The sequence below is a fragment of the Nuphar pumila genome, chromosome 7 (assembly GCF_984573655.1).
Source record: "Nuphar pumila chromosome 7, dmNupPumi1.hap1.1, whole genome shotgun sequence".
Lineage (NCBI taxonomy): Eukaryota > Viridiplantae > Streptophyta > Magnoliopsida > Nymphaeales > Nymphaeaceae > Nuphar > Nuphar pumila.
The window spans coordinates 37,204,751-37,230,007 of NC_143255.1; the positions used below are offsets into that span (position 1 = coordinate 37,204,751).

The 25,257-nt window shown below is 38.3% G+C and overlaps 1 protein-coding gene across 6 annotated transcripts in view; it reads left to right on the forward strand.

Moving 5' to 3' along the window:
- LOC149831945 (uncharacterized) overlaps positions 1-25,257 on the forward strand; it is a 97,984-nt gene that overhangs the window by 15,095 nt on the left and 57,632 nt on the right. For all 6 annotated transcript variants that reach the window (XM_090012304.1, XM_090012309.1, XM_090012310.1 and 3 more), the window contains exons 4-7: positions 6,921-6,959; positions 7,103-7,195; positions 7,314-7,430; positions 12,958-13,053. In XM_090012304.1, coding sequence (XP_089868430.1) covers positions 6,921-6,959; positions 7,103-7,195; positions 7,314-7,430; positions 12,958-13,053 — 345 coding nt within the window. The remainder of the gene's footprint in view (positions 1-6,920; positions 6,960-7,102; positions 7,196-7,313; positions 7,431-12,957; positions 13,054-25,257) is intronic.

Below are 25,257 nucleotides of genomic sequence, written 5' to 3' on the forward strand. Positions count from 1 at the left end.
GCAAAAATGGCAGAGATTTTATTACTATATGTCATGTTGTCACTTTTTTCTATCCTTCAATCCTTTATTAAGAAATGATATGTATAGAAATATGGCAACTTTGGTAAACATCTGATAGTGCTTCCTCTTTCTACTTGGACTGCTACTTCTTGATGGGTATCAAAGCAAGTTCTATTTAGGTATTCTCGCAAAACTTATTGGTTATGTATACATTTTTCCATATCAAATCCATGCTCTCTCTCTCCATAGTATCATTTTAATATGTTTTGGTCTTTTTTATTCAACTTCACACCTAGAGGCTTATATGATAATTAGCGACTAAACACAACTTAGATCTCCTGCCTAATGTTTTTCAGGAAGTTTTTGATGCTCATCTATGAAAGTGTCCTCTATATTAGGCACCTTTCAAAACCCTTGATAATCTCAGAAATAAAGTGTGGTTGAATGGATGGTCAATAGAAACTCCCTTTCAGTTTGAAATCTTGATATGCTGAAGCCTCGATCCGAAAATGTATTCCTTAAGATCATCAAGAAAGTGTCAATTAATCCCCCTAGATTGGTTACAGTTTATACCTATATACTGAAGATAGCTGTACTGTTCATTATACCCTTTTGCCAACACTCTTGTGGTGAGCTGGGTCAATTTGCCCACCTTCATAAGGCCTTAATTTGAGTCTTCCTGAGGGGCACTGCTCTCTCCATGAACTGCTTGTGAGTTTTCTCCAGAACCTGCGAACGAGAAATTAAGAGAAGGAAGAGAGAGAGGCTGCAATGAGTCACGATTTTTCATAATGAGAAATCGTGACCTATTTCATTAATATATAGGCAAAAGCCCTAATACATAGCCTTCACAATAACCCTGACAAGTTGAGGGTATTTACAAGTATGCCATTATGTTGTGGACATGGTACATACAAGTAGTTTGGATCCGGATCCAGATCCAAACTTAAATATAAAATAAGTACACTGTCTAATAGTCTCCCTCAAGTTGTGCATGATTTTGGATCATGGACAACTTGCTCTTTAGGAACCAAAAACAACACTTTGTGAGTCCTTTAGTGAACAAATCAACCACTTGGCCTTCTGTTCTAATATAATGGGGCTCAATCTCTTTTTCTTCAATCTTCTGCCTGATAAAATGTTGATCAATCTCAATGTGCTTGGTCTTGCTGTGATGAATGTGATTAAGAGATATTTGAATAGCACTTTGGTTGTCACAAAAGAGAGAACAACTAGCAATCGACTCTTTTAGCTCTGTTAACAAATGTCTAGTCCATGTTACTTCTGTTGTAGCAGCAGCCATCGCCCTGTATTCTGCTTTTGTGCTAGATCTAGCCATTGCTTTCTGTTTTCTACTACTCTAGGAAACAAGATTGGCATCAATGAAAATGCCATACCCTGAAACTGACTTTCGATCATCAGGATCTCCGGCCCAGTCTGCATCTGAATAAGCAATGATGTCATGAGCAATATTCATGGATCTGCTTTTGGTGTACAAAAGTCCATCTCCAACAGTACTCTTCAAGTACCTCAGTATCCTTTTTACTGCATCCATGTGCCTCGTCCTTGGCTCATGTATGAATTGAGAAACTTGATTGACTGAATATGTAATATCGGGCCTGGTAAAAGTAAGATATTGAAGCATTCCCACTAGACTCCGATATTTGGTGGGATCATGATACAAGTCTCCGTCTTGCACACTTAGTTTCTGGTTAAGCACACTATGAGTAGCAAGATGCTTGCAATCTTTCATTCCACCCTTTTCTAACAGATCCAGGGTGTATTTATGCTGGGTCAAAGTAAGTTTATTTCCTTGATTATCCACCTCTACTCCAAGAAAGTACCGAATGTTTCCAAGGTCCTTCATTTTGAACTTTTGACTCAGAAGATCTTTAGTTTCTTGAACATGATTCTCACTACTTCCTGTAATAATTATATCATCAACATATATCAACAAGAAGGTAGTAAACTCCTTACCTCGAAGAATAAAGAGGGAGTGATCCAATTGCGATCGATAAAAACCATGTCTTTGAATTTCTAGGGAGAAACTCTCAAACCAAGATCGAGATGCTTGTTTCAGTCCATAGAGTGCTCGATTTAATCTGCATACATACTCCTTTGAATCTCCTTCTGTATATCCTGGCGGTTGTTCCATGTATACTTCTTCCTTCAAATCCCCATAAAGAAAGGCATTCTTCACATCTAGCTGACTTATTCTCCAACCATAATCTACAACCAATGAAAGAATGCGAATTGTGCCCATTTTCACAACTGGACTAAAAGTTTCATCATAGTCCTGTCCAAACTCTTGAGTGAATCTCTTTGCTACGAGATGATCTTTGTATTGTTCAACACTCCCATCCGGTTTGTATTTGATCTTGTAGACCCATCGTGAGCCAACAACATTTTTATCTGGAGGTCGAGGGACAACTGTCCATGTTTGACACTGGTACAAAGCTTCCATCTCTTCATTCATAGCTTGAATCCATTTTTTGGAATTAATGACTTGATAAAAATCTCTAGGCTCAGTCTCTTTCTCAATCTGTGACAAAAATAACTGAAAATCCATGGTGAAATTCTCATAACTGACCCACCTTTCAATAGGATGCCGAGCTCTTTTAGATCGTTTGATCGAAATTGCTACTGTATTAGAAATTGGAGAAGTAAAGTCGTTGGATGGATGAAACATAGGCTCTTCTTGTTCAATATCATCCGGAGTCAAGAGTGAGTCCCTTTCTCTTCTCCTATAAACTTGCCCAACAAACTTGTTAATCTCTGGAGGATGTTCTATTTCAAGTTCCTGTATGCCACTGTATCCATCTTGACAGGATGTTCCTTGAGCACAGGAGGAAGAACACTCATTGTTGGTTGAAGGAAAGAGCTCTACACTGAGCCATGGATCATAAAATAGCGCATTCATATTGGTTTGGGCAGAAACATATTCTCAAACTCCAAAATCATTTTCATCAAAAAGTATATTCCTAGATATCTTAATACGTCTGCTGTCAGGATCATAACACCTGTACCCTTTGTGGTGATCTGCATATCCGACAAATCTACACTTGGATGCCTTAACTTGAAACTTGTTTCGCAGAGAAGAGTTAATATGAACATAACACATGTAGCCAAAATTTTTTAGTTTATCATAATCAAGTTGTTTCCCAAATAGGATGAAATAAGGTGATTTATTTTCTAAAAGCTTCATGGGCAGACGATTAATAATGTGAACAATAGAGTGAAAGGCCTCTGTCCAGAGTCCTATGGGAGTATGACTTCCGTGCATCATGCTCATAGCGCTTTCCACAATGTGACGGTGTTTCCGTTCTGCAACTCCATTCTGTTGGGGGTGTATGCGGGCAAGATACTCTACGATTTATCCCATTATCTTGAAGGTAATTGATAAAATCCCTGGAGGAGTATTCCCTCCCACCATCACATTGGAAATGTAAGATATTACAAGAAAAGTGAGTTTTGACAAATGCATGAAAACAACGAAAAATAGATAAGACTTCCGATTTATTCTTCATGAAATATATCCAAGTGAAGCGGGAGAAATTATCAATAAAAATAATATAATATTTGCTGCCAGAATTAGAAGAATTAGGAGCCGGTCCCCATACATCGGAACAGACGATTTCAAAAGGCCTTGAAACTCTCTCATTTATTGAATGAAAAGGAAGAACATGACTCTTACACATTTGACAACTTGAACACATTTTATTATCTGGTCTAGGAATCAGGCTAGACTCAGGAATAAGACCATCAGATACTAGTCGCTCAACAAAGACTCAACCACAATGACCAAGACACAAATGCCAAAAATCGGGCTTATTACATTTATTTGAAGATTGCAAATTGAACACATGAATATTCTTTGATGACATAGACTGAGGAGATGACTTCAACGTAGGTCGAACACAAGTAGAAGGATCCTCCTGGAAGACATACATATTTTCCCAGCGTTCTCCTCTAGCGAACGTCTCCTTCGTTTGTAGATCCTTCACATAAACAAAAGACAGAGTAAATTCAACGGAAGAATTGGTATGATCAACAAGCTTAGAAAAAAAAATAATATTTTTTGTAATATTTGGGGCATGAAGAACATTGGAAAGATGAAGTGAGGATTTAGGCAAGGGGATAGAAACATTTCTAATGTGAGTGATGGGGTGGTGTGACCCGTCTCTAGTGACGCTGTTACTTTTTTCCAAAATAGGGAGTTAAAGTAGAGAATTTACCCGCATTACCTGTGACATGAGTAGCTGCCCCTGAATCAATGTACCAGACTCCTTTATCATCGCGTTTCAGATCAAGTTCAGACAATGTGGCCAAAAGAAGCTCTTTCACATCTCCACCAAACTTTGAAGGGTTCTCCTTTCGTCCTGACGAGCTCTCACCTTTCTGGAACTTTCCTTTGTTCTTTGGATTATGCCAACAATTGGCTTTGACGTGACCTCGCTTGTTACAGAGATAACAGGTGGGCACGTTTTTCACATTATAAGAAGGAGAGGCAATTCAGGGTGGATAGTAACCCACGCCCCACTGGAGTACCTCGTCCTCGTCCTCTGCCTGCACCAAAATGACTATCACCACGTCCCTGGCCAAAAGAAACACCAGTAGCAAGAACCTGTCCACCAGTATCATGTGACATCCCCTTTAAGGTCATCTCATATTGAAGTAGTTTCGCTTGCAAGTCTTTAAACAATGGTAAGCTGGGTAGCATAACAATGAGGTCGAAAGAACATGAAATTTCAGTCCCAATCCATTCAAGGCTTGTCTGACTTTATCTTTGTTTATCACTTCATACCCGACAACATCTAGTTGATCACTTATGCTCTTAACCTTGTTCAAGTACTCCATGACAGACATGGAACCCTTAGTGAGGAGTTGAAATTCACGCTGAAGAAAGGAAATTCTAGCCTCTGAAATCTGAGAATATGTCTTCACTAGCCTGTCCCATAATTCTTTTGCTGAACACTCATCTGAAATTCCCACCAATACTTCTTGAGAGAGTGGAGATAAGGAAAGCAACTGCAACTTGATCACGCTTCATCCAATTCTCATATTGGGGATTTGGTATTCGTTGTATAAAATCAACCTCGTTTCCATCCTTAGTTTCTTGTATGATAAATTCTGGAGGGGCTGAAATTGATCCATTTAAATGTCCAGAAAGACCTTGACTTTTAATGAATGGAAGAATTTGTCTCTTCCAGATCAAGAAATTGGAATTGGTAAGTTTTTCAGAAATGAGTTGGCCAAGAAAGTTGGATGAGAGAAAAGTTTGAGAAGAAGAAGAATCCATGACTTAGAATAAGAAAAATAATATTATTGGCGTGTGCAATCAGTATATAAATGTAGCAAAAATTTTTTTTAACTAGTAGAGAGCTGAGTATTCAGCGTGAATCTGATTATCAGAACTGATACCCAGATTATCAGGTCTAATCTGATTTCATCAAAGAAGCTAAGACTTTTCCTTCTTTTTTTTGTATGTATATAAAAATTCCACACAACAATAGTAAAACATAAACAAAAAGAATATCGTTGTACGGATCTGATGTACAAATCTGTGAAATCAAATGAAAAGGGGAGAGACAAATCTGATGTACAGATCTGGAGCAGCCGATAAAACCCCAAAAGATATCGTGAAAGCAGAGAAATCGTGAAAGCTGATTTGCACAAATCCAAATCAGCAAATTCAAATCAGTTGAGAGATCAACTGATTTGATGGACAAAAATATCGTGAAAACTGATTTGGCCCAGACCCAAATCAGTTTCAGCAATCAAATTTGATGCAAAGAGATGTGAAGAAGAATGGGAAGGTAAGACGTCAGATCTGATACGCAAATCAGACTGACTTGTTGCAGAAAGGGACTAGAAGATTGAAGAAGTACCTGGGGCTCATATTCCAGCAGAGGACTAGATGAAGAAAGATCTGGGCTCGTGCTCGTATTCCAGCAACCACACCGAATAAGAAAAGAGAGGAAGGGAGATTTGAGAAAGTACGGAAGGAAAGGAAGATCTTGTATGGACGTACCTGTGTAGAAGAATTTCAGCCCTCGGATCAGACGTGCTCTGATACCATGTGAGTTTTCTCGAGAACCTGCGAACGAGAAATTAAGAAAAGGAAGAGAAAGAGGCTGCAATGAGTCACGGTTTTTCATAATGAGAAACCGTGACCTATTTCATTAATATATAGGCAAAAGCCCTAATACATAGCCTTCACAATAACCCTGACAAGTTGAGGGTATTTACAAGTATGCCATTATGTTGTGGACATGATACATACAAGTAGTTTGGATCCGGATCCGGATCCAAACTTAAATACAAAACAAGTACACTGTCTAATACTGCCTACTGCTACTCATCACACTTCCCTCATACGTGGGTTATTCAGTAGGCAAACATCCCCAAGCTGTCACACTAGTTGTAGTTCTAGATGACGGAGAAGAGCAATGATAAAATGTTTTGTTGATTGAATATTTCATCCATCTAATGAGATTCAAGCTTGTTCCTGTTATGTAATTATGCATAGAAACTATGTAACAATGATTTCCTTATGAAATGGGATTACGATGGTTGAGCTCTATCCTGCTACAGTTAGTGTCTTATCAGTAGGGCTTGCTACCACCTTAAGGATTTCAAATGCATCCTATTGCATATCAGGACTTCCAATAAAATAACTGCAAGAGGAACCGGTAATGACTAAAATTTCCTTACAACCTCCCTGCTAAGACACTGCTCACCTCTTACCAGTTATGATAGTGCAAATTCTGAGTCTACTTCTCTGGCTTCCGGAAGAATATCTGAAATTTATAACAATAATTAGCGAGTTAAAAAGATGACTGAAGTATTAAAATGATGTTTTCTGAAATTTCTATATGCCTTGTTCCAATAGCTTACAAATATGTTGCTGACGTTTTCAGGTGCTTCTGTTTTTCTTATGGGGCTTCATTTGCTGCAAGGTTGGTTTAAGCGTCTTCTTTTGTTTTAGTTCTTTTTCTTTTTTCTCCTTAATTATTATAATAGCTTGCTAGTACAATAATCTGAATTAAGTACTTATGATGGCTGCAAAAAATTAATGTTCACGTGTTCCTTGATCTTCCAGATTGGTGTGGACTCCGTGATGAGGATGAGTGCAGATTTACGCGATCTATTTTTGTATGAGGTCTTTTTGTATTATAACCCTCTTCTCCTTGTGGTAAGTATGGAATTCCTTGGTGGAAATCTTCAGGGTAGTTATGACTGTTTTCAGTTTTTTGATAAAAGAAAATTTGGTTTCTGACTTTCTCATTAATCATCTTATTCCTATCTTGCAGACTATGATGGTTTGTCTTTGGGGAGTAAATTTATGGGTCTTTTCTCACTCTTCTGTGAATTATGCAAAAATTTTTGATCTTGATCACACGCATCTCACTCATAAAGAAATATGGAAGGTAGAGCTAGTGTTTCCTAAGTTCAAATATTAGCGTCTACTTAGAGGTTTAGCCCCATGCTATTTTGTTATTTATTGAGTATGTATCCTCTGTTGGCATTTAAGAAAAATTGGTTGTCCAAATTAATTTTGCAAGTTTTGACTTTAGATTCACCATGAAGCATAATTTAGATATCTGACTTTGATTTAGAAAAATTTGTTGCATTGACATGTTTGTTGGATAGCCTTCAGATGCTTGTGGGTTGCCAGATGTTTGAGCCTTGAAACATAAGTAGTGAATTAAAAAAAAAGTCTATTTCTGAAGTTTTTAGATATATAGAGATGCTCTGTTCTACTTTTGGTCCATTAGCTTGCTATACCATATGTCATTTGCAACCATTGCACCCATATCACTACCAAGGGCACCATTCCAAGCAATATTTACGTGCATATGTGATGATCAAGTTGTAATATTATTTTCTGTCATTAGTGCCACCAGAGATTGAGTTACTTCCCTGCTGATTGTATAATGGGGATGTACTCAGGATCTGATTGGTTTAGTTTATGGATTGCTTGATCTAAAATCAGTCGGTTTTCTAGTCAAAACACTTTTTGTATGCTAACTTCAATGAAATTCATTGTGTTTTCACTTGAGTTGAACGAGATGGCACCACTACAAATACTATATGAACAGTTTCAGCTCCACCAACATTAATGTTATTGTGATGGTGTTCGTAGCATGATAACCACCCTTCAACCATATCTATCACCACCTAATTCACCAAAAGATATCCATCACTATCACGACCACCTCCAATGGTTTCCATTATCTTCATTAAGAATCCCTTAAATCTCTGTTACCTGGACATGCCCAGAGGTCCATCATGTCCATGTTGCAACACCTTGACATAGCTTGAACTTAGCTATTTTTGAACCTTAAAAGTATCCATCACTATTAGACATGCTGGACACCGACACAGCATGTCAAGAGTTGGATGTTTCATGTGTATAGATACTTCAAAAGTAAAGAAGTGTTTAATATTTTATAAACCATCATTTATTTTTTCAAGTATTGACTATAAGGGTGAATAATAATGATTTCTAGCACTAAATAGCCTTTTGAGTTTCATTTTCTATAGGAGCTTATCAATTTTTCATGTTCACTTCTAGGATTCACAAATTGCATGTTTTCTATGTCACAGGGACATGACACAAGCGAACATGTGAACACAGACACTGACACGTACAAACAATATTTTTATGTTATTTTAATATTTTTAAGTATTATTTCAATAAAAATTCATTTCTAGCCCATGGAGTTTTATGCTGCCAGGACAATGATCATAAGTATGACAGGCAGAGCCAGCGCTGCTAGGTCTCTAATCTTGGGGGCAGTTTCTCCATGCAAATATAAAAACAATATTAAAATATCAAAAAATTAGTTTTTTATTCATTGAAAAATTTAAAAATTTTGTCTCCTCATGTCCTGTTTTTCAAAAAAAAATTGAACTCGCACATCGATTCCGCATCACGTGTTGTGTCTGTGACATAGCATGTTTTTCATTTCTTTCATGCAATTTTTACATTTATTTCATGGGTTTGGCACAGCCCTCTCTCACTCTCTCATATCATGTTGTCATGAATAAGGTGTCCCACAAGTTGAGAATTAGCAACCTTCCTTCTCTTCTTCCCTTTTGTCTCAGCTCTTCCCCCCCACCCTCCCTCTCTCTCATATATATATATATATGATATATATATGATCTCTTCTATAGTGGTATTGTACCACCATAGCTTATGGTGGTGCACACTTGATTTACATAGATCTATGCCTAAAAGCAAAATGTAACCATTGGATCATCTTTAGCATATTCTATTCATTATTTCATGTGCTAAAGTTGATTCAAATATGTTTTTTATAGCATTTTTAAACCACCCTTATTTTCATGAATTGTGAGCTGTTTATTTTCACCATCTCAAAATTGGAATCTTATGGTGCATTAGATATGATAAAACCTTCTAATATAGTGATTAAATCATGCTAAACATATCTGTACAATTAGATTTACCATTTAACGGCTAGATCTATGTAAACAAGAGTGTGTACCACTATATGGTGTAATGGTACAAAACCACCTTATATTTTCCTTTTATATATGTATGTAGTAATGAAATATGTGGAAAAATAAATACAAAGTGCACAAGCACTATTACAAGTAGGGCTGGTAAACAAACCGATCAGCTCGTGACTCGGCTCGGTTCGGCTTGTCACAAACTCATTCGTGATCGGTTCAAAAGGTTGGCGAGCCGAGGCACGAGCAGTTTGTTTAGCTTAAACGAGTCGTGCCCGAACACAAGGTGTTCAACTCGGCTCGACAGTGCTCGTATAGATAAAATATATATTTTTATGGATAATATATATTTTATGTAATATATAAAAGAAATAATGCATAAAATATATATAAAAAAGAAGGATGAATGAAAAATATATACATAAAATATGGACTATTAAGTGCAATTTATAAAAAGTTATATATATTTTCAAGTATAATATATAAAAATGTATATATTATGTATAAATAACATGGAATGTTTTTACACGATCCAGCTCGTGTTTGACTTGTCTCATTCAGGGACGAGCCGGGCTCAAGCTCGGCTCGGCTAAACACGAACACGAGCCAAGCCACGAGCTCAATCCACTAGTAAAGAAGCCAAGCCCAAACATGCCCTGTTCGGCTCGTTTACCAACCCTAATTACAAGTCCAATAAAGAACAAAAACAAAAGCACTAAGGCACTACACAAGCACAAAGTGCACATACAAGACTTCAAAGAGTTAAAACAATAACACATGAACATAAAAAATATCATCTTTATTGAGTAGATTGTTTAGGAAAAGCATTAGAAAGAAATGGGGGTTTTACCCCTATTTATACACAATATGTAGTCTCAATAGAGCTGTTGGAACAGTTCAACAGCTAGAAATAGAGTTGTTGGATTGTTCCAACAACTTTATTGACTAGTCAACTCTATGTTGACTAGTAAAAAAAGAACCTAACTAAAAGAGCCCCTCAAAACCAAGGCAATTACAAAGAATATAAAAAACAAAAATATATACAAAACTGTCCCTATAGGACAGACAAACCTATATACAAAAAGTGAAAAAGACAAAAATGCCCCTGATGGGCATTACTTATTACAACAAAATTATATATATATATATATTCATTATATTACAAATATATATACATATTTTAACGTATATGTATGTATGTGTATGTATATGCAGGAATATATTTGCTACGATCATTGGTATGTACAATCTTGTTGGGGGTATCATGATCCAAGTTGTTTTGATTAAATCTGACATCATAGATGTGTTCAACATAGTCGATTTGTTAGGAATCAACCCTTGGATCATGTTTTTTCAATGAAAAAGTATGTTCCTATGAGTTGAGAAAATTTGAACTGTTTATTGCCATCAATTTTTGAACCGCCAGAAAAAACCCACTCATATGTTGACTATGCAGATCATATCTACAAGGTCAGATTCACCAAAATTACAGAAAGTAAAAAAGAAAAAGGACTTGCCTAAATCATTTGTACATACAAATGATTGTAGCAAATCTTTTTGTGGATACACACACTAGAATATGAGAACTGAAATTTTGAGAATTAGAGTGTGAACTAGGCATATCAATACTTTTTTTGCAAATCGAACCCTGCTGATGTGTTTAGCATGGTCCATTTGCTAGGAATAACTGTTGGAACTTGGATCATGCTTTTTTGACAAAAAAAACCATTTTTGGATGCTTTAATATTTAAGAAAATTTTGAGCTGTCGATTTTCAAGTCTTAAAAAAATCATGCTTATGCATTGTAATCAGATTATCCAAGAGCCGCTCGCTTTAAACCAAGCATATATAGATCACATCCACATGGTCAGATTTAAGAAAAAAAAACACAAACCCATAAAAATCTCAGTTCACACTCTAGTTCTCATATTTTCAGTTCTCATTCTTTTTTTATGACGAGGAACTCTCGCTGAGAACTGGGTCGCTTAATGGGCCCTCCCCCCTGTGAGGTAAACCTGGAGTGTGGTCACTGACACCCAAGTCCTTATGGAGCACACCAGTTAAAGGCACCCGCACACCCGGTGGGAGTCAAACCTCGGGACAAAGGGGTCACTACCTTCTCCCACCAGCCTGCTGCCACTCGGGCGGCCCAGGCAAGTGTCCACTTCTCATATTCTAGTCGCCTTCCTTTTTCTCATGGTCTCTTCCTTCTATCATAGATGGGATGGTTGTTGAAACCTTTACTTGAGGTTCCAGTCCAACAAACCATGTGTTGCATGCCACATTATGGATTTATGGAACGTAAGTTAATATCCAATGAATAAGGTGGCCAGCATTTCATATATCCTAATGCATATGTATACATTTATGTTTTCAAAAAAACATGGGGTTTTACTAAATCTGGTTCTTACTAATGTTCACAGGCATGCATTTTGGTGTGTCAGAGAGAGAGAGGGGGTTTGATTGATACACACACTTTCTTTGGCAAATGACTTGGGAACTGTTATCAAAACCAATAATCATTGTAAGAATAACTCATATAATCCATGTATATTCAATCAGGAGCTGAAGTAGAAATATTTTTTATAAGCATGTTGCATTAGACTGTGATGCCAAATTGTATAATGCATGATGATGTTGGTTATTCTGGACTTGGTTGATCATATAGCAGAAAGCTGAAAACAGCGTAATCAGATAGAGTGGGATCAATACATTTTTTCTGCACCTGTTGGACAGGTACCACATTTAATAGAATGATTGGGTGACATCAATTTTGTTGGTTCCAAGGAAAAGGTTACTTCCGGATCAGGGATAATGTCACAAGAACTTGGAAATTATCTTCTTTATCTGGTTGTTCAATCAATCAGTATGCAGTTTGTATTACTTTTTTAGTGCTTAGCTCATCTCAAACTCTTTTTAGGTTTCTGGATGTTCTGTAGATTTCCTCATAGCCCTCTTGACAAATTTCACTTGCTTTCATGGTCAATTTGCCTATAATATTTTTCAGTTCTCGAATCCGTGTGACCTATAATAGAACTAATTCAATATTAAAATGCCAAATGAATGCATGTAGTTGCTTATAGTTAATTCCTTTCTCAAGCATTGGTAACCATCTTGGCGTGTTCTGTTCTTTCCTATATGCATGTACTGCATGTGCTGGAAGCTCAAACTATCTTGTCATATACTGTTGTGGGATATTTTCAGTTTGTTCAACTAATCTTTTCGTTTTAGAAAAGAAGTGATTTCTTTCCTTTTATATGCACAGATAGTTTCTTTTTCCTGCTTTTCATGTTTTTGATTGAAGCCCTGGTCAAATATCTGGTGTTTCACAGTTCTTATCTAATATCTGCACTTCTCAGTCTTATGGTTTGCTGTTTGGCAAGTTGACAGCTTGGGTTACAATTTCACATATTGGTAGTATTTGATGGACCCACAATAGAAATGCTTAAAGATGCTTTCTTCTGATGGGTATGTTTGCAGTGTGCAACATGGATGATCATCATTGTTCCAACAAGTATGACTGCATACCTTTATTTATACTCTCATGGCGAAGTTTCTTTGGCTGCATCACAACCAGTGTAATATCTTTTCCTTTCTCTTGATTATTGCATGCTCATAACTATTAATCATCTTATGCAACAGATGTTATAATCTTCTCTTCTTTTTTTGTCTTTGGGTTGTCAGTCATCTTGAAATTGAAAAGATACCTTTTTGTAAATATATGTGCCACATAATGCATATGTGCATGAAAGTATGCAAAGTGATTTTTTTGCACCCATAGAAAATAATATGCATCTTTCGTTTCATTTGCACGAAGCTTTTCAACATAGCATAGTCTTACAGGATTGCTATAATAGAAATTGCAGAAATGAGGCATGAGAGGACACAATTGTTAGCAATTCTATTTCCTGCATGACATAGTCAAACAAATGGTACATGAAATAACACGGACATGCTTGGTATTAGATAGGAGTTTTGTGAAACTTGAATGCTCTGATACAACCTTATACATGCATGTGTGATTGCCTGTAATTCTTATTTGATTTATTTTCTGTTGCTGTCATTTGTAACACTAACTTTCAAAACATCATGATATTTTTTGCAATATCTACTACTTAAAAAACACAAACATCATAATATGTACATGGCAATATGGAATACAGTGGACTTAGCTTGGTTGAAGCCTATGTTTGTCTCCTATTTTTTTTTTCTGTTGTCTGATGTGGGGTTACTTCTCGTTATCTTACTCGGAGGGTTGTAAATTTGTAATCTTTAGTTTTCTTAATAGCAAAATTCTCTCTTTTTTAAAAAAAGTGTAAATTGACACTGGTTCCAATTTTCCATGTTAGAGTAACTAAGAATTTTTCTGATAGATTTTCTACAAATTTCAATAGATGGGATTAAACTTATTTTCTTTGTCATGACCTTTGGTTTCTTTAAAATTTTCCTCATCCGTTTTTGGACATTTTCAGAATATATGTGACAAATGACAATTTTGATAATCTCTGGATGAGTTTCAGACATCTTCAGAATATGTCTTCCGGCAATGAAATGTTGAAACAGTATTAAGGTTTTACTATTTGTGGTTTATGCTGTTGTGTTGATTTTGGTAATAGTTAAACAACGTTTTCACTATTGGAAAAGCTGAAGCATTATGATTGTTTTCCACTGGGAGGGAAACTAGTGTAGTAGTTATAAAGGTTGGGCATTCTAATGATCTAGAATGTGTGTTCCATGCTTAACTGTTCAAGTTTTGTTTTTGATTATGGTTCCCTAGGTTAATAAGACTAATGGCCCCCATCCAACTCCATTGAGGCTATAGTGGGAAAATTGGAGCAAATGTTTGGCCTTTCTAAAGAAATAATAAAAATTACCAAAATGCCCACCATAATGTTGCATGGCTTGGTAAAAACATGTCAAATTTTCTAGAGGTCATAATTTGCACCGAAATTGGGTGTCTGCATTTATGCACCCCCCCCCCCTCCCCCAACATATATATTTCTTAAGCTAAAGTAATAAAACATGAATATCATCTCAAGCGCAAACTCTTGGACAGCAATTGTAAATCACTATAATTAAAAAAATCAAATAATTAAACCAAATTCAAATTAAATGTAATGAAATTGATGAATGATGTCAAATTTAAAAGAAAAAGAATGCAAGTAAATTCAAAATAAGTAATCATAACCATAAAGGGAAATAGATAAAGTTAATGACACAATGTTGACTGTGTCCAAAACTGGTTTGACTCTGCCAATGAAGTGCAAAACCCACAAAAAAAAATTTATTTGGACCCGAGCCAGATTCGGACCCAGACCCGAGCTGGATCAGACCCAGACCCGAGCCGGATCCGGATCCGGACCCGATCCGGATCCGTCAGGTGTTAGTCGGTTGCGTGCTTATAAAAGCACGCAGAGGCAAGGGGGGGAGGTTTCTCGAAACCTCCTTCCCCTCTGTTCTCCCATTTTCTCTCTCTCTCTCTGCACCCTCGTCACCGCCTCTCACTCTCTCGATACCCGACCCCCTCTCCCACTCTCCTTGCGTTTACCGAGCAGCGGTCTCCAGCGACGCTCACACGCCGACGACCTTCCCTTCGGCAACCCTCCAGGTACGCGCCGCCTCCTCTCCTTCGATCGTTTTTCTCTCCCTCACCTCTCTGTTGCACAGGGAGGGGGGCTGAGCCGCCTCCCTGGTGACCTAAATCGCAGGGAGGGGCAAAGCCCCCTCTCTGCGACTCCTTTTAGCGGGGGAGGGGCCGAGCCCCTCCCTGTGCCGTATTTTAAAAGTGAGAGGCCGAGTCCCCTCACAGTGGCCTCTGTTTGCAGGGGAGGGGTCGAGCCCCTCCCTGCACCCTTGTAGGCAAGGGAGGGGCCGAGCCCCTTCCCTGCGTCTCCTTTCTGTAGGGGAGGGGTCGAGCCCTCCTTGTACTCCCTGCGGCCAAAGGAGGGGTAGAACCACCTCCCTGCACCACCTTTAGCAGGGGAGGGGCCCAACCTCCTCCCTGCTCCCTTTGATGGCGGGGGAGGGGTCGAGGCCCCCTCTCCGCTCTCTGCACCCTCCAGCGACAGGGAAGGGGCATAGCCCCCCTCCCTGTACCCCCTGTATGCAAGGGAGGGTTGAGCCCCTTCCCTGCGTACCCTTTGCCAGGGATGGGGCCAAGCCCCTCCCTGTGCACTCGTTTTGCAGGGGAGGGGTCGAGCCCCCTCCCTGTGCCTTCTTCTTCTAGTAGGCAGGGGCGTTGCCCCTGCCTCCACGAACTTCGGCAGGTAGGGGCGAAGCCCCCTGCCTCCCCCTTTGTGATCGACGGTCAGGGGCGTCGCCCCTGCCTCTCTTCCACCTTGTCAGGCAGGGGCACAACCCCTACTTACTTTCGCTTTTGGAAGGCAGGGGCGCAGCCCCTGCCTCTGTATGAACCATCGTTAGGCAGGGGTGCAGCCCCCATGCCTCCCCGTTTTTTGCATTCGGCAGGTTCCTAGGGGCACGATGCCCCTGCCTCTGCTTCTTTCACGTCAGGACAACTACAACGCCCCTGTCCTCTCTTCCTTTCTGATTGAGATAGCATGTTGACATCTCGCTTTTGCAGCTCGTACGATGGTTCTCGCTCGCGCCCCGTGACCCGAGCCGTCAATCGCTTACACCCGCAGATGCCAACAATCTCGCAACTCTCCAAGGTAGGGGAAGATTGCATAGAGGACTTAGACAATTGAATTGAGTTCAATTAACTAAAAAGGATAATTAAATATATATATATATATATATATATATATATATATATATATATATATATATATATATACGAGTACGCATTTAACTCAAGGACGCGGTTTCACGATCCTTGTCCTTTACTTTCTGTCATGTCTTTCGTTTGCCGCCGCGCTTTGCGCCTAGGCTTCGCTTACGCATTCCTGCTTTCAGTCTTTCCTTTGTTGTCGCGCTTTGCGCCCAGTCTTTGCGTTTACACTCCTGCTTACAGTCTTTACTCTGCTGTCGCACTTTGCGCCCCGGCTTCTGCTTTTGCAAATGTTTCGTTACTGCCTTGCCATTGCAGATTACACTCAAGTTTTCGCTCATTGCATGTGTTATAAAGGCATCCTCGTGGAGGATGCAAGGGGCATTTACCGCTCTCTCTCTTGCGATTAGAGTTGAGTCAGGGGCTTAACGATATATCTTTGTCTAAGGAGAGAGATCCCTAGCAAGGATCCTGGCTTTTCGAGTGAGCAGTCCTACAAAGTAGACTTGAGAATTTAGGGAGCTGCGTAAAAGCATCAAAGACTGCCCAAATCGCAGTATTTGGAGGGATGCGATTAGCTGGTTATGTTCGTCTATCTGACATATCTCGTGTAACTCCGAATTGGGGCTTGAGCGAACTTCTTAGCGGGGGTTTTGTTAAGAAACCCGTATCCCGTTTATCGAGGCCAGTATCGAGTCATGCGAGGCATGTAAATACCACGATAGTGGATGAGATTCTAGAAAATCGCATGTCAAATGTTAACACAAGTTGTTGGTTGTTTCAAAAGATAAATAATGTCAAAAATAAAGTTTGAGAAACATTACATCTTTGCAAAACACTTTTGTTGAGGTTCCTATTAAGGAACTATATCCCTTTCATCCTAGAGTACTTGTAGTCGTGCACTGTACGCTAGTACTGCGATGATCGAATGAGACAGTCGTGCGACCTCGAACAATGCTAAATGCATAATGTTGTAAACACATAAGAATGAGATTGCCTTCACAGGCAAGATGCTCGAGTGGTTGAAACACCACAACATGTAGAATGGGTCGTTAGTTAAGCAACGCCTAACGCACCCATTCGCCCTTTGGTTTCTGTTAAGGGAGAGGATGTATCAGTACAAAAACTCCAATGGACAGGTTGTTAACAACCACCCCACGGGCAATGATCCGGCCTCCCCAGTCATTGGAGATAAGGGAAGGGACTGTAACGCCCCGAAATTTTAACTCAGATTTTTGAGGATTTTTTTTTTAAAGCGGAAACAACTAATAATTTCAGGGTTAAGCATTTCAGAACGATACATGAAGGTAAAAGCAAACCACACCATTTATTTTTATTTCAATAATAATAGAATCCAACATCAGAGTTTTTCACATTATGAGTCTCAAGACAAAAATTTCCATCTGAAAGAAAGTAGGACCGCCAGGGAACAAGTAGATCAAGTCTTGGTCTGCGCCTCATCTCGCGTCGCTCATATAACTACTCTTTGTCTGAAAATGATGAAAATTATAGAAATTAGACTACCACGTCTAAGTAGGAAAAACTGTACTCTTAATGCAGGTATATCATGAATCTAGTACGTGACGTGGTTGTCGTGTGTGAATTTTCAGCCTATTAAGAATCACACAATTAAGACTATGTAGCAGCAGTAACAGACATATAGACATATGACTAGGCAGGCAAACAGATTATGCAACAATTATAATTAAGCAATTAAAGCATTTTATGAAAAGACAACAATTAAGCAAGTAAGACATTAAGCAATTAAAACATATTCTGCAACGATAATAACAATCGTACATAGCATTTATATAGCAATCACAATATGAATTTGATTATCTCATATCTACACATTTCAGGACACAAACCTAGAACATGCTGGAAAAATATAAACATGTCTCCCTAGAACACCACTCACTGTGATACCTGAAATGTTCTAATTGTTGTTTATCTTTTCTTATCCCGAGGGTACACACGGGCCGATGAAACCATCACAGAAGAGAACGTTCGGGGGTATATTATTTAAAGTTGTTTTATTAACCCGAACATTCTAACTGTGACTGAAATCCCAAGGGAGCGGCCAGTGACCGAGAGAAACTCCCAAATGCCAAAACCAAAATATGATGCATCTCTAATTTCTGCAAAAGAACAAATAGCTACCACCTAGGACATATTGGTAGTCCGGGTCCCCCAACTCCGAGGACTGGGGACCAACGAGTCACTTTAGCTCGAACCAGTAAACATGTTCCCGAAGCTTTGTACCACCTGCCCTCTCCAAGGTAAGCTCGAAACTGAGTGGGTTAATCTTTACATTTAATTTATTTCCCGAAGTACAGGGCATTTCCCCTACTTCCTTCTACTACCACAACAGTAAAATTCCCAACCTTAGTCAATTTACAAAGGTTATAGAACCGTCCCAATCCTTTGTCATACTGATTGCATAACCCACCCAAAGTGCTCTGGTGCCTTTAACCCAGTCAAGCAAAAATATTATATTTTCATTTTCATGTGGATTCACATTATAACTTCGATGGCCTAGGCAAGAACCTCAATACACTGGTTAGACATTCATATGTCTACAACAAACCGACCCATAGATTCGGTTGTCGAATCATTATTATTATTATTGATTTATTTTTTAATAGTAAATTGCCGCCACACCTCCATGTATAAAAAGGGTGGCATGTATTTAAAAGCTCTGCCAACAAGCAAAGACACGATTGGTGTCTTGAGATTTAGTAACACTACTATATACATTTCTCCCAATACACTCTCATTTGAACATTCTGCAAGATATGCAGTTTTTTTTTTTTTTTGGCATTTGATACTTTCAGCAATTATGTAGGGTTTGGCAATAGTACCTCAGAAGAATACACAGTTTCACATGCATAGGGAGATTGACGAATAAGCCTCTAAATGGCCCTTCGAACCTTCTAGATCATGTACACATAATGAACATTGGGACATTTTAAGGAATATGAAATTGACCATCATAAATTATGCCGCAACTAAATATCAATTTATCTCACAAGTTACTATGCAGTGAACACCAACATTTGCATGCAGCTTAATATGCAACAAATCCTCAACTTAAATTTTCCAGTTACTATGCAGCTTAATATGCAACTAAACATCAATTTAAATTTACAAGTTACTATGCAGTTTAATATGCAACTAAACATCAATTTAAATTACTAGTTACTATGCAACTTAATATGTAACTAAATATCAATGTAAATTTACAAGTTACTACGCAGTTTAATATACAACTAAACATCAATTTAAATTTACAAGTTACTATGCAGTTTAATATGTAACTAATCATCAGTTTAAATTACTATGCATACGTTTGCTGATATGCTCCTTTCCTAGCTTGAATGTGCAAGTCTATGAATCTGTGCATAACTATTCAGTCTAGAGATCTCATTAAAAGTAGGAATTTTAAGCAGGTTACAGTGAAACCTCATTTCAACAACCAGACCTAAAGAAACATTCTAGCTATGTGTTTCCCTGTACAACTGGGCAGAATATAGCCATTGCGTAAATGGAAGAAAATCATAATTTCATGAAAGTAGCCAACCAAAAATGTCAGTTTTTGCATTAATACAGCATAATATAATCAATATGTTACTTGTCGGCCATAAGGTGCTACTACAGTCAAGAAAATAATAACAATTACACTAATTCAAACAAAACTCGATGTTCTTACCGGCAAATCAACATCCAACAAGAATTTCGTTTTTATGATCAACGATAAGATGGTTGTTGGAGATATTAAGACCCAAAATTTTAGATTTTAACAATTGTTATAAATATAGCCGATTACCCCTAATTTTATTTGTTTATTTTTTTTAAATAAAAAATTGGCTATATTTTTTTAAAAGTGGGGTTAATACGAGCCAGATAGATTTTTTCCTACTTAGAAAGAGAGATAGGGGTTGTTGCATCGATTGTAAGGTTATACCGGGAGAAAGTGTAGCTACACAACATAGAGTCTTAATTTTAGATCTTAGAATTAGACAATACCGCAAAAGGGATAAACATATGATAGATCCTAGAATTAAGTGGTGGGCACTGAAAGAAGCTAAACAAGGAATGTTTGTAGAGCGGGTAGTTAAGGAAGTTGATTGGTGTCTCAAGGAGGATTCATAATCTATGTGGAATAAGATAGCGGGTGGCATGAGAAAGGTGACTAAGGAGGTATTGGGTGAGTCTAAAGGCGGTGCACCGCTAGGTAAGGATACATCGTGGTGGAACGAGGATGTCAAATTAGCTATTAAGGTTAAAAGAGAGTGTTATAGAAATCTAAGTAAAAATCGTGATAATGAGAATTTGGAGAAATATATGATAGCAAAGAAGGAAGCTAAAAAAGTAGTTCAGAACGCGAGGGATAAGGTATATAAGGAGGTTTATGACAAGTTGGATACCAAAGAGGGTGAGAAGGATATTTATAGGCTTGCAAAGATGAGAGATAGGAAATCGAGGGATCTGGGTATGGTTAGATGTATCAAAGATGAAACACAAAGGGTTTTAGTCAAAGATGAGGAGATTAAGGAGAGATGGAAAGATTATTTTGATAAGCTATTTAATGAAAGTCATGCTCAGGATCTTGGAGACTTTTCAATTCTTTTTCATGAGATGAATCGTGACTTCATGCGCAAGATTCAAAAGAAAGAAATTGCAGAGGCTTTGAAGAAAATGAAATCAAGAAGGGCAGTTGGCCCAGATGGTATACCTATCGAGGCTTGGAAATGCTTGGGAGAGAAAGGTTTAGAATGGTTGACAAATCTTTTTAACAAGATTTGGCGGACAAATAAGATGCCTAATGAGTGGAGGAAGAGTACTTTGGTGCCTCTATATAAGAATAAGGGTGATATACAAGATTGCACAAACTATCGTGGTATAAAACTCATGAGTGATACTATGAAACTTTGGGAGAGGGTGATTGAGTCTAGGTTGAGGAAGATTGTCATGATATCGGATAATCAATTTGGTTTTATGCCTGGAAGATCAACTATGGAAGTTATACATCTTCTTAGACAACTTATTGAGAGAAATAGAGAGAGAAACAAAGATTTGCATATGGTTTTTATTGATTTGGAGAAGGCTTACGATAGAGTACCTAGGGACGTTCTCTGGTGGACAATGATGAAGAAAGGTGTTTCTCTCAAGTACATTAGTATAATTAAAGATATGTATGAAGGAGTAGTAACCAATGTCCGCACTTGTGGAGGGGTGACAACCAATTTTCCTATAACGGTTGGGTTACATCAACGATTTGCTTTAAGCCCTTTCCTATTTGCTATAGTGATGGATGAGCTTACGAGATCAATTCAAGAAAATGTGCCGTGGTGTATGTTGTTTGCTGATGATATTGTTTTGATTGATGAGTCTAGAGCTGGGGTTAATGCTAAGTTAGAATTATGGAGACAAACATTGGAAGCAAGAGGTTTTAAGTTGAGTAAGAGTAAGACAAAATACATGGAATGTCGATTTAGTAAGCAACGAAGTAGTGATGGGAGTGTAGTGAAGCTTGGTGAGCACGAAATACCGGTGGATGATTCTTTCAAATATTTGGGATCTATCATTCAAAAGTATGGAGAAATTGATGGAGATGTAAATCATAGAATAAAGGTTGGGTGGATGAAATGGAAGAGTGCAACTGGAGTGTTGTGCGATCGTAGAATGCCATTGCGGTTGAAGGGAAAGTTTTATAGGACGACTATTAGGCCCGCTTTACTATATAGTACGGAATGTTGGGCTGCCAAGAGACATCATATTCAAAAAATGAGTGTAGCTGAGATGCGTATGCTGAGATGGATATGTGGAAATACAATAAAAGATAAGATTCAGAACGAGGAGATACGTATGAAGGTAGGCGTTGCACCCATTGAAAATAAGATGAGAGAGAATCGTTTACGGTGGTTTGGACATATTCGACGAAGGCCTAATGATGCTCCAGTTAGAAGGATGGAGAAATGGGAAAATATATTAGTTAAAAGAGGTCGGGGTAGGCCTAGGAAGACATGGATGGAGGTGATAAGAAAGGATATGAATGCTTTGAACCTCACCGAGGACATGACATTGGATATAAATGAATGGAGGAGAAGGATTCATGTGGAAGACCCATAATGATTTTCTTTGTTGGTTCATATCACCGACCCCAATTGTTTTGGGATGAAGGCGTAGTTGTTGTTGTTGTTGTTGTAAATAAAAAATCAGCACATGCAAAAAGGATGGAAACAAAATCTAATGACCAACATGAAAAGCAACGAACTCCACGATTATGAGTTTATATACATCCAAAAGTCAGACTTTCTTTAACATAAGATTGAGCTAGAAAACTCAAAAATCCGAGTTTATTCCATGCTAAGATTGAAAAACCCCCAAATCTGAAATGGTTGCACGCAGTCATCGGAAAAAACCCCAAATGCAAACCCCAATTTATGCGATAATAAGGTTTCTTTTTTGACCGACCCACATACCCGGATGCACTCAACACCGAACAATAAAAGTACTGAACTCCTATCATTTTCCGGTGAAGGTGTTGCGGCAGCCACGAGAGGAGGTCGGTCGGCGTCTCCTGACAAGGCTTCGAACAGCAGGCCAAAGCTCGGAGGGTGATCCGAGGGTTAGAGAGATAGAGAGAGAGAGAGAGAAAATGGGATAGTGAGAGAGGGAGAAAGAGGGGTTCGAGGGTCCCCCTTTGTACGAGGGTGGCCTCCCGAAAAGGGAGGAAATCCTACCTTCTCGGTGGCTGCGTTGTGCTCCCCCACCTCCCCATCTCTTGACGTGTTAGGGTTCCACTGAACCCTAACACTCGATATATCGGGGGAGGGGGTTTTCCCCTTTTGTTATGTTTATCGGGCAACCCATATCGGGTTGCCCCCCCTTTTTTATCCCTCCCTGTATTAAAATTTTACAGGGAGTGGGTCGGGTCCGACCCCCGACCCGCGATGCTGGATCCGATCGCGATTTGGATCCGGGTCGCGTGAATAGCAGTGGATCCAGGGGTTGGATCCACTTAGGTCCAACAGTGGATTTGAAAAGTTTACTATTTGTTATTTATTTATATAGTATTACTAAAATACTTTAATATGCACATATTTTTCTTTTGGATTCGGTAACGGATCCCAGGCCCAATTCACGTTAATTAAATAAATAAATAAATAAATAAATAAATATATATATATATATATATATATATATATATATATATATATATATATATATATATAATTTCTTTATGCTGCATAAAATTTGCGGTTATTACAGGGACTACCAGACATTATCCTAGGTGGTAGATCCTATGGACTTCTACAAAAGTTGGATGCATCCGTTGCCAAGTACCTACTTTTGGGGAATCCTCTCTCGGCTAAAGCTCTCTCCTTAGGAGCAGACTCAACTAGCTATTCGGGTTATTGAAAATACATAGAATAACAAACGCCTGAACTAGTCTCAGTTGTTTCTACGATTTGTCTGCGCGTACCCGCAGGCCAGTAATATCGAAACATAAGTCTGTTCACACTGGTTGATGGATCATAAGACTTGCTAGTTGCGTGGTAGTTCACAACTTACGATCAAGTGAATCGTCATGTTGCGTTTGACAGTTGCACTGCTTACTTGCTTTGAACTGCTTGCCTATTTAACTGTTGATCTATTTTAAACCAAGGTTTTAAAACCCATGACTCAGAATTCGACTCGTTCTTTATTGACTCGTGACTCGGCGTGTCAACTCGGTGACTCGGATCGGGTTTTGTTAACTTTTGATTTTAAAAGGAAAACAATATATAATTTGTCTGAAACCATGTTTTTGAGTAAACATAGTCTCCAAATGTCTGTAAGAATATAAAAACAACTGCAAAGAGCTATAGAGGTTTGCTTGAATAATTGAATTTGATATCTTTACAAGCACTTTGACTAATTCATGACTTGAATTAGAGGATTTGGTCACCATGAGTTCAGTCTGCTACTACCTAAGGTTCCTAAAATGGCCAATCATATATGCTAGCTTGTTTTAAAAGTTTTAATTCCCTCTCTAACAAATCCATAAATGTAAAATAGGGATATATGTGCATATTAAAAGTTTACAGAATGCCCAATATCAACATAAATAAGCAATTTTCTCATGTATAAAACTATGCAGAAAATATATTAATGGCACAACTATAAAAAGACTACTAATATTTGAATATATACAATGCTTGTTCACATAACAAATGGATGATGAAACCTAAATGTGACTTCCCATAGGCACAGTTGACCCTCCATATATAGTGAGAATCATTTCTTTAAAATATTTTGCTAGAATAAGTTGATAACACAGGGTGAACAATAGTTCGAACAACATGGCGATTTTATTCTATGGATTTAAATGCTTTTTTATCTTTAAATGATTTTTATTTTCTTTTGTTATACAAAATCTAGGGGTAACCCTTGTTAAAATATATATACTTATATATTTCGAAACTGTAATTTGAAACTCAAAAAACAAATTTCAAACATCCCAAAACTCGCCCGAGTCAGGCCGAGTCAAGCCGAGTCAAGCCGAGTCAGGCCCGAGTTTTGGCAAACCGAGTTTGCCTTGCCGGGTTGACTCGCTGGAGAGCCGAGCCGAGTCAGCCGAGTCAACGAGTTGACTCGGCGAGTTTTAAAACACTGTTTTAAACTACTTTGCATGCTGAATTAAATGCTCTTAATTTAGTTTCCTGTAGTCTCCCTTGTGCACCTACTAGTTTTTCGCGAAACTAATCCATTCTATGGTACAGGTGATGATTAGGTACACCACGCGCGATGACGTGATGACAAGATGACTTCAAGATTTTCTTTTTCTGCTCTGAGCTCGCATCCTGAACGTTTTTGGGTTTTGTCACGGATTTTTCTTTGGATATCCAAATTTTGTACTATTTGGGAACTTCTTTAAATGAAAGTGGTTTTTTCAAGTGTTTTGCAAGTATCATGTGCAGTGAGTTTTGATTCTTTTAGCTAACGTGTCCAAAGTTGTCAGCTTACCTTTCTAAATTCAACAAAAGAATTATCTTCCGCTGATT